Source organism: Periophthalmus magnuspinnatus, chromosome 3, assembly GCF_009829125.3.
Source record: "Periophthalmus magnuspinnatus isolate fPerMag1 chromosome 3, fPerMag1.2.pri, whole genome shotgun sequence".
In the NCBI taxonomy this organism is placed as follows: Eukaryota; Metazoa; Chordata; class Actinopteri; order Gobiiformes; family Gobiidae; genus Periophthalmus; species Periophthalmus magnuspinnatus.
Window position 1 is genome coordinate 36,411,422 of NC_047128.1, and position 10,757 is coordinate 36,422,178.

Sequence of the window (10,757 nt, forward strand, 5' to 3'; positions counted from 1 at the left end):
ATCAAAAAGACACAGAGCATCAGTGTCTCAAACCAAATGTATTAAACAAAACAGAATAAATGTAATATATGGAGCTGCGAGTTTATACTGACTGAAAAAAACTGTTATTATTATTATTATATGGAGTTGGACATATTTGACCCTGTGCAGCTCTACGCAGCAGAAACTCTACTCTGACATAAAAGTCCCTGTTTGTCCATTTGAGACGGTGCTTCCTCAGGACAGGGAGCAGGTGGAGGACTTGGGCTGCTCCAGGATGGACTCCCGCCGCAGGTCGTTGGGTAGCGTCCCCCCCGGGCCCCACACCGTCAGCTCCCTGTAGATCCCCGTCTCGATCATCTCCTCCTGCCACGGGATGGAGATGTTTCCAGAAGAAAACTCGTCAAAGAAGTTGTTGTCTTTGTCATCGAGCTGGACCCCTCTGACGGTGGAGAACGCCCCCACGTCGTCCAGGTCTTTAGCGTAAACGGTTTTGGAGTTTGGCACAAAAGGAGGTGGAAGAATCCCTGGAAAAGACAGATTTAAGATCAAAGTTAAGCTCAAGACTAGGACTGCAGGAGTTTAGGTAAATGTGCAGGAAAACATTAAGAAAATAAAAGAAACATCACAGGGAAATATTCAGCTCCAAATATCAAATTCACATTACACTTGGTGGGGTTTAGATCATGAAATGTTCCTCCATAAAGCTTTAAACCTGTCTGTTTTGTCTTTATTCAATTACAGGTGTTTTAATGTAAAGAAAAACACACATTTCTTCATTGAGCAGAGTCACTTTTCCACAGATGTGACCTGTAATCTGCCAGAATCTGTCATCTGCTCATCTCAATGTGGATAAATGAGTTTAATGCCACAGTGGAACATTCCAGGCAAAGAAATAACATCTCCGTGGAGACGTGCAGGTGACAGAGTGAACCTTTAAAATATGTTCACGTAAAATTCATTTATAAAACAGCTTCACTCAAACTAAATCTAAACTTTAACAAAATCAATAAACTGTGAAACACTGAGTAAAAACCTGTTTGTTATTTAAAACTCACCTGCGTCGAGTTTCCTCCAGTTGATGTGTTTGAAAAAAGGATGCGCCCTGAGCTCGTCACACGAGTTGTTCTTGAAGCCGAGTCTTTTGTCGACCTCTTTGTGTAACAGCGCCTCACACACAGAGCGCGCGTCCTCACTGAACTTCTCTGGAAACACCACAGGGTCGTTCAAAATGCGCTTCTTCACCTCCTTATTCTCCACCTGCAAAACACACATGTGGGTCAGAGGTCAGAGGTCACATGGAGAAAGATGTTAATTACACACTGTTAAATGAGTTTGTATCAGAGAATCTGCACTGAACACAACAGTTTACACAACAACATGTGTTCAGCTACTGATAAATGCACAATAATCCTTTTTAAAATCCATTATTAATGCATTTATATCATAAGTGTTCACCTATCTCTGCTCTGTAAATAAATAAAATCATCTTTAATCACATGTAGTTTCACAAAGCAACCACAAGAGGGCATCATTGACTTTGTGCAGAATGGTTGAAAAGATAAAACTGACACTAGAGCAGCTTTAAAAACACAAAAACAGACTTTTTGTGTGTGTCATTATCTGAAACAATGATTTATGTCAAAGTTTAAGATTAAACCTCCTGGAGCTGGTTTGTACTAACACTAATGTCACCAGGTCATAACCGTAAACACGTCAGATTCTCAGCGCCTGAGTCTGACCTTCTCTCCTCGGGTCCTGAACGGGCCTTTAGCGGCGATGAACTCGTATAAAGTCACTCCCAAAGTGAAGTAGTCCACAGAGTAATCATACTCCTCTCCTTTGAGCAGCTCTGGGGCCATGAAACCTGAGGACGGGACGCACAGAGAAAATATGAAACAAAACTCTAATATAAACAGAGAAAACACTAAAAAAAACTACTACAAACAGAAAAAAACATTAAAACTCTAATATAAACAGAAAACATTTTAAAAAAACTAATATAAACAGAAAATATATTTAAAAAACTTAAAAAAAAAACCTTTAATATAAACAGAGAAAATATTTAAAAAATCTAATATAAACAGAAAATATGTAAAAAAAAACTTTTAAAAAAAAACCCTCTAATATAAACAGAGAAAACACCAAAAAAAACTCTACTACAAACAGAAAAAAACATTAAAACACTCTAATATAAACAGAGGAAACATAAAAAAAAATCTAATATAAACAGAAAATATATTTTAAAAATTAAAAAAACAAAACTTAAATATAAACAGAGAAAATATAAAAAAAAACCTAATACAGAAACAAACAGAAAAAACATTTTTAAAAAATCTAATATAAACAGAAAATATATTTTTTTTAAAAACAAAAAAACCTTTAATATAAACAGAGAAAATATAAAAAGAACTAATACAAACAGAAAAAAATCATTAAAAAATATTCTAATATAAACAGAAAACATAAAAAAACCTCTAATACAACAACAGTGCTGTTCAGAAATGTTAAATCTGAACTACTGCATGTCGCTCTCCTGTCCACAGATCTGACCCATAACCTCTGTGGTGCCACGGCTTCTCTTCTGTTTAATGCCACACTGTGGACTATTCCAGGTAAAGCAGTAAAACCCCATGAGATAAACAGGAAACTGAAAAGTTACAGTGAAACTTTAAACTGTTTTTATCACAAAGTGCAGATACAGTTTGTCAGATTAAATCTCACATTAAAGATAAAAAATGAGGCTTAAATCTGTAAACATAATAATAACATAATGTATTCACAACTATAACAATAATGAATATGTAGATTATCAGACGCTCTCAGGGTTTATATTATTATTATTCAAGAAAGTTCCAAGTTTGTGAGTTGTGTTCACTGACAAAGTCTTCTGATTCTGATTCTGACTCTGATTCTGATTCTGATTCTCGTTCTGATTCTTGTTGCATAAATTAAACTAATAAACGCCTACATAACCCTCTTCTGGACTTGTGCGTTGTACCTGGCGTTCCGGCGTAGCCTTTGGTTTTGTTCTGGTCGTCCTCCAGCTCCACGGCCAAACCAAGGTCAGAGATACGAACGTTTCCTGAAAACAAACACCAAACAGTCACAGATATGAGTGTTGATCCAGTCCAGGTCTCACTGGTTTGATAAAACACACGTCCTTGGTTTGTCAGGAGATAATCTGCAGATAAACTGAGGGTGGTGCGGGTGGTGTGGGTGGTGCGGGTGGTGCAGGTGGAGGTGACTGAGTGAACACAGAGGATAGAACCGTTTAAAACAATAATCAGAATGTTACTTTGGGTTTAAACTCCCTTTGGCCCATTCAGGAGGTGCGTTTATTAAAGATGAACTGTGTAACTTTTCTGGTGGAGGTTCTGTCTCCACCTCACCTCACGCTTTACCAGGAAACCTCCACAGTACGGCATTAAACTGATATAACTTACATGTTTCATTTACAAACGCTTTTATTGCTACAAAAATACATTAAAAACATGGATTTTTATTAAGGGTGAGGTCGCCTCTCCATAGATTCGACCTGTAATTTGGCCTAGTGGTGTCACCTGTGCGTCTCCTTGAAGATGAAAGGTAAGTTTAATGCAATAATGTGGAATATTTCAGACAAAACCTCACAGAGACAAGCGTGAGGCCAGACACTTCCACAGAAGAGTCACACAGAGCAGCATCAGACGACAGGCTCTGGTCCAAGATTTATGTCAAACCAGAAAAAAGAAAAAAAAGGAAAAAATAAATAAATAAATAATTTAAATTTAAAAATAAAATAAAATAGAAATAAATAAATAAAATAAATAAAATAAATAAAATAAATAAAATAAATAAAATAAATAAAATAAATAAAATAAATAAAAATAAAATAAATAAAAATAAAATAAATAAAATAATGAGATATGGTATTATGTCATTTATGTTCCTTGTCCCTCAGACCTTGGTTGTCGAGCAGGACGTTCTCTGGTTTCAAGTCTCTGTAGATGATTCTCTTCTGGTGCAGATGCTCCAGGCCCTGGATGATCTGAGCCGCGTAGTAACAGGCCCTGGGCTCGTCAAAGCCGGGGTTATTCTCATCCACGTTATAGATGTGATACCTGCAGAACAGAGAGAACAGAAGAGAAATGAAGAAAACATCAGAGTCACAGAAGAGAAATGAACGACGTAATAAATCACTCGATTACTCTGAGCAGCAGACGGTCGACTAAAGGGTCAGCTAAAGGTCAACTAAAGGGTCAGCTAAAGGTCGACTAAAGGGTCAGTGTTTGTCTTGTTGTTGGAAAAGGTGCAGAATTCACAGACTCTATTTTTTATTAAATGTGCACTAAAGTGACACCTGAGGCCTCTTTCTGGTTGTTTAAGATGTTTTCCTGACACTTTTTAGGTCTGATGTTTATTTTCATAGTTTTACTCTTGGATTAAATGTTTCTGATTTAAACATTAAAATACAAACCCGTTTTATTATAACTGACCTGCATCTTTTACATTTACACTGCTCCCACTCGGACTGAACCTTTTTACACCTGTGTGACCTGTGACCTGTGTGACCTGTGACCCGTGTGACCTGTGTGACTTGTGTGACCCGTGTGACCTGTGGCATCTCTGACCCGTGTGACCTGTGCGACCTGTGACCCGTGGCGTCTCACCTCAGGTCTCCTCCGTTCATGATGGTCATGACCAGACACAGTTCTGTTTTGGACTGAAAGGCGTAGGCCAGAGACACGATGAACCTGCTGTGGACCCGGGCCAGGACTCTCTTCTCCACCATCGCCCCCTGCAGGACACCACAGGAACAAGGGCTTCAATAGAAACAATGAGCTGGGCCTCTCTGAGAAGATAGATTTATATTTTTACGTCTTCGAGCTGCAGTGGGGTCACATACAACTGACATCTGTTTGTTTAAGGTGGATCACAAAGTTCAGGTGAGTCTTTTTGCTGAATCATTTATTAAAGTTTAGTGTCTCCAAACGTCTGTACGGATAAAATATTCACATGACCAAGACTCGGGGGATATTTAAACCACTACTTCACCATTAGTTTGATAAGAATCTGATCCTTATTCCTTTTTATTCATGTTTTGAACGGGGCCCGACTGAAGAGGACAAGTCTTTACGATCCGAGGCCATGGTTCTCCACTGGAAAAAGGAGGCGCCCTCTGCAGAGTTCAAGTATCTCGGGGTCTTGTTCTCGAGTGAGAGGAGGGTGGAGCGTGAGATTGACAGGTGGATCAGCGTCTGCAGTGATGTTGTCTCTGTGTCGTCTGTTGGTGAAGAAGGAGCTGAGTCCAAAGACAAAGCTCTGGATTTACCTCAGTCTGTCCTCACCTGTGGTCACGGCCCCGGAGAAGAGGAAGAACATGGAGGGATTGAAAAGGAGCAGGCAGTGCCCCTTGTGCTGATACTGTTAAACATCCTAAAGAGTCTGTGTTTGAGGAGCGACATCCACCAACTGCAGAGTTTAAATGTGATGGAGACAGATAAAATGGATAATGTTCACGTGCAGATATGGAGATACACTTTCATGTTTGGATTTTTCTATAAAATACAATGCAACAAATACAGGAGAAATACATAACACTCTGTCTTGTGACGTGCATGTTCAGTGTAATCTGTACCTCGTAGCCTTTCCTCTTCTTCAGTCTCTTCTTGTTGAGTTTCTTGCAGGCGTACAGTTTCCCCGTGGCCTTCATTTGACACGCAGACACCTCTCCAAACCCGCCTTTCCCCAGAACTCTGAAGTCCAGGAACCAGTCCTCGTCCACAGGCTGCGTCTCCAGCCACTTCCACTGCAGGAACCTCTTGAGGAACATGCTCTCCAAGAAGAACGTGTACGGCACCTCCTTCAGGAAGTCCATCACGCTGTCCATCGTCTCATTGAACAGATCGTCCCCCGCCTCTTTGTGCTTTTCTTTGACTTTCGTGATGCCATTTTCAGGTAAAAACGGGCAGAAATACTTTGCATCCGGTTCCATGTAGCGGGACAGGATCTTGCTGGCCTTCTGCGCACGTTCATCATCTTCTGCCAAGTTGTACTCCTCTATATCTTTCCACAGACGACACGGGCCTTTGTACTCCGGAGCCGAATCCAAAAACTCCTGGAAAAGCTTCTTCCCGATGGGTTGATCAACACAGACAGTTTGAAATCCCAGGTCCAGAGTTTCCCTCAGACCTTCGCAGACGGTGATATGAGGCAGCTTCAGGCGCGTGTGGTACCTCTTGTCCCGATTGGCTGCAGGGTTCGCGGTGCCGTCAAAACTCCCCCGGGCTGAAATGTAAGCAGAGTTTGCCACCACAGTAGTCAGGCCTCCTATGTCCATCCTCACACAGACGCAAACTGAGAAGAACGAAAGATTAAAGGAGTAAACCGTGGCCCAGGTTTGGTCAGCGAGTGTGGGTCATGTGCACAGACTCGACCTCAGAGGCGTCTGTAGGACAAATGTGCGTTTCTGCCTGTCTCATCATCTTTACCCACAGCGACTTATCCCCTCTGTCCCTCTGTCCCTCTGAAAAGCTGATCCTCTGCAGCTCACCCAGGACATGACGCGACTGGGTTAATGAAGCCTCAAAGAAAAGCCACAGCGGAACCAATGAGAACTGAGGAGAACCAAGGAGAACCAACGAAAACCAAGGAAAACCAACGAGAACCAACGAAAAACCAACAGGAACCAAGGAAAACCAACGAGAACCAAGGAAAACCAAGGAGAACCAAGGAGAACCAACAAGAACCAACGAGAACCAATGAAAACCAATGAGAAACAACGAGAACCAACGGAAACCAATGAGAACCAACAAAAAACAATGAAAAACAACTCCATTTTATTTCACTCATCATCACAGGATCAGAACTTTCCTCTGTACCTGTGGAAAGGTCATTACTTTTTCTGGAATGTTCCAGAGCATGGCATTAGACATATATATCTCCATGGAGACAGGGACAGTGATGCCATGGACCAAGTTACAAGTCACATCTGTGGAGACGACTGTAGAGACAAACCTTCTCACAATAAAACATGTTTTTTCCAATAGAAACCAGTAGAAACATAAATAGGTTCAAAGCCAAACTGTAGAACAAGAAACTCCACCAGAAAAGTTACACAGTGCAACTTTAAACTGTCTTTAAAGGGTCTGTATTATGCTGTTCTTTAATCTGTTCTAACGTTTCCTCGTCACAAACAGACCTGGGGTTGTGTTTTGTTTCATTCTCACATGTTTAACACACAAACTCTGCAGATTTAGACTGAGTTCTTCTCTCAAACTGAAAACACTCTGTTCCACCTTGTGATGTCATCATGTGGTGATACAGGAAGTGCTCCGCTGTGTTTTTAAACTCCACACACCTTCATTTCTAGAATCATTTGGGTCATTTCAGTTGGAGTTGTCTCTTATCTCGACTGAACTAAAGGTAAAAGGAGGAGTTCACTTGAAAACTACCACTTGATGACATCACAAGGTGGAACAGAGCATTTTGTGCTTAGTAGATGTAACAGACTAATAATAAATGAAACAAAACACAACTCCAGGTCTGTTTTTGAGTCTGTAGCAGCATTAGGACATGATTTAAAGCTACAGGAGTCCATTTTGTGTGATATAAGAAGCTGAAAATGAGATTCCTGAAGTGTTATTTTGTGTTATTTTGTGTTATTTTGTGTTATTTTGTGTTTATTTTGTGTTATTTTGTGTCATTTTAATGATTAGATCTCGTGCGTTACAGACTCATGATCTTGCACGTGCATTGACGCCACAAAAGTGTAAATTCTCAAATCAGTCAGTGCACTTTTGTGAGAAGGTGTCCTCAAGGTGCTTGGGGTGAAACTTTAGAGTCAAGAGTGCGACACTTATCTGAGCGTATAAAGAGTGAATCTGATAACGCCGCTCAGTCTGAGGAGAAACCAGGACTCTGTGAGAAGATGAAATGAACGGGTGTTTTTAGAGAGGAAATTTAGGAGAAAAGAAGAAATAAGTGCTCGAATTCTACCTCGGAGACAGTGAAGGAGCAGAGCGGGTCACCATGGCGACGCTGAAGGAGAAGAGGACGTGCGGACAGAGGTGCGAGGACTTTGGACACTTTGTCTGGAACTCGGAAAATGGGACGTTCATGGGGAGGACACCTTTGAAATGGAGTAAGTGTAACTCTAAAGCACAACTGCACTTTTCCAACGACATAAACTCTGAGGTTCTGCTTCTCCTGATGTTTCCTTCAAACATCCTCAGTGTGAGCGGGGTCGCCTCTCCGCAGACCTGGATCGTAACGTGCCTCCTGCTTTTGAATGTTAGAACGTTGGAAATAACATCACCTGAAAAGTCACATGTGTCTTTTTTCTATTTAAATATTTGATTAAACACATCGAACACAGACATTTTCATCAGATAATCGTCCAGTCTGTATTTGCTTTGGATCAATAAAAAAATAAATGAAAAAAATGACATAATAATTTGTTTAAAGTCAATATTTCCATGTTTAGTGAAGCTCAGGTCAAATGAAAACCGTCTGAACACGTTTAAGAGTCTCTTGTCTCGATTTAAATGTAAAAGTGTTTAAAAATACAGTTCCAGTTTTCGTTTCTCACCGTCTTTTCATCGTCCTCAGTTTACATCAGTCTGTACTACGTGGCGTTCTACGTGGTGATGACCGGCCTCTTCTCCCTCGCCATCTGGGTGCTCCTGTACACCATCTCCCCGTACACGCCGGACTATCAGGACCGACTCAAATCTCCAGGTGACGTCGCGTTGAGCCACATTCACTTTAAAAAAAAAAAAAACTCAGACGAACGTAATTTGATTTGTTGTTTTAGGAGTGATGGTTTGGCCCAACACTTACGGAGAAGAGATCGTTGAAATCACGTACAACTCCTCGGACAAGAACAGCTGCTTGAAGATGTCCAATATCCTGAGAAAGTTCCTCGAGCGTCAGTTATTTACATTTCTACTCGTGCTAAATTTCATAACCGTGTTCGTAACTGTCTTGAATCTTACAGCGTATAATGAAACTCTGCAGCAACAGTGGAACAACGTGTCCTGCACCCGAGGACAGTTCCACATCCAGCCGCACTTCACCGCCCCTAACCACACAAAATGGTCCTGCCCCTTCACCCAGAACATGCTCGGACCCTGCTCCGGCGTCACTGACCCCACGTTTGGATACAACAGCTCCCGCCCCTGCGTCATCATCAAAATGAACCGGGTGAGTCCAGGAAGTGACGAGAGGAAAGTTTACGGAGGAAGAAGAATAAGTATTGGTTTCTGCAGCCCCTGGAGAACATCACAGAACATCACAGAACATGACAGAACATGACAGAACATCACAGAACATCACAGAACATCACGGAACATCACAGAACATCACAGAATGTCACAGAACATCACAGAACATCACGGAACATCACAGAACATCACAGAATGTCACAGAACATCACAGAACATCACAGAATGTCACAGAACATCACAGAACATCACGGAACATCACAGAATGTCACGGAACATCACAGAACATCACAGAATGTCACAGAACCTCACATCACAGCACAGAACATCAGACAACATCACAGAACATCACAGAACAGAACATGACATCACATCACAGAACATCACATCACAGAACATCACAGAACATTCTTCACTCCACACTCGGGGGTCAGGGCGTCTACAGCCACAGTCGCCCCGGGGCAGACTGAGGGACGAGAGGCTGCCACTCCGCGCCTCACACCACAAACACACACTTATTTATAAATCAGCAGTGACAGGATGGACGCGCTCGGACTCGTGTCGCGAGATGGAGATCGTTTTTGTCAGACGTGATTCATCTTTTATTTATGTTTTTTAAAGAACAAGAACTAAACTTGCGTCATTTTTATGTTTTTTTTTTTTTACAGATCATAAACTTCTTGCCTTCAAACAGAAGTGGAGTTGAGCCGTATGTGAACTGCACTGTGCTGGTGAGGCCTGTGCAAACACAAACTTTCACTTTAATAATAAAACTCACAAATCATTTAATAATATTGTGTTTATTTATTTTTAGACTGGAGCTGAAAACGTGCAGGACATCGAGTATTTCCCTCAGAACGGAACGATGGATCTTTCTTACTTTCCTTATTACGGCCGACTGGCTCAGGTAACGACGCTTCATGAATCTGACAGCGAATCACAAATGAACAGAGTGTTTTTGTGTTTTTGTGCAGCCGAGTTACGTGAATCCTCTGGTGGCCGTTAAATTCAGCCTCGTCAAAGAGAAAGAGGCGAAGATCCAGTGCAGAGTCGTGTCCGACGTCATCAGCTACGAAAACATCCACGACCCCTACGAGGGAAAGGTCGTGTTCTACCTGAGCGTAGAGAGTTAAACACTCAAACAACGACTGTAACTATGGAAACAAGACAAACTGTTAAAACTTAAATATGTGTCTTAAATTTAATGCAACACGACAAAATGCTAAATTAAGTGCAGTAAATGTTATAATACGTCTGTTTGTCAAAAGGGAATATGGAAAAAAAAAAGATGCAAACGACACTAGAAGTTTTAAAATAAATTAGGTCTAAATAATTTTAATAAAGTAAAAAAAGTTGATTTTTCTTTGTGTTGTGGATCAAATGTGATTCTTTCAAACATTAACACAAATAACATTTACACAGACTTTATAAGGACTAAATATCTTTAAAGGGCCACTATGTCACTTTTCTGATGATGTTTTTGCTTTGGAATGTTCCGCAGTGTGGCATTAAACCTGCAGGTGACTCCAGGCCGAGCGTCAGGTCAGATGTGATAAATGTGATGTAATAAAA

General features: G+C 41.0%; 2 protein-coding genes across 2 annotated transcripts; one reads left to right on the plus strand and one right to left on the minus strand.

Moving 5' to 3' along the window:
* Positions 1-149: 149 nt before the first annotated feature.
* grk1a (G protein-coupled receptor kinase 1 a) lies at positions 150-6,301 on the minus strand. The gene is made up of 7 exons (XM_033991727.2): positions 5,600-6,301; positions 4,632-4,759; positions 3,925-4,082; positions 2,981-3,064; positions 1,722-1,846; positions 1,038-1,239; positions 150-506 (listed from the first exon to the last, which is right to left on the minus strand). Exons 1-7 carry the CDS (start codon positions 6,299-6,301, stop codon positions 217-219), a joined length of 1,689 nt encoding a protein of 562 aa, XP_033847618.1. The 3' UTR covers positions 150-216.
* Positions 6,302-7,851: 1,550 nt separating this feature from the next.
* On the plus strand, positions 7,852-10,514 carry LOC117390443 (potassium-transporting ATPase subunit beta-like). Its single transcript, XM_033988187.2, has 7 exons — positions 7,852-8,104; positions 8,572-8,700; positions 8,777-8,890; positions 8,960-9,165; positions 9,854-9,916; positions 10,000-10,092; positions 10,160-10,514. Exons 1-7 carry the CDS (start codon positions 7,993-7,995, stop codon positions 10,316-10,318), a joined length of 876 nt encoding a protein of 291 aa, XP_033844078.1. The 5' UTR covers positions 7,852-7,992; the 3' UTR covers positions 10,319-10,514.
* The last annotated feature ends 243 nt before the right edge of the window (positions 10,515-10,757 follow it).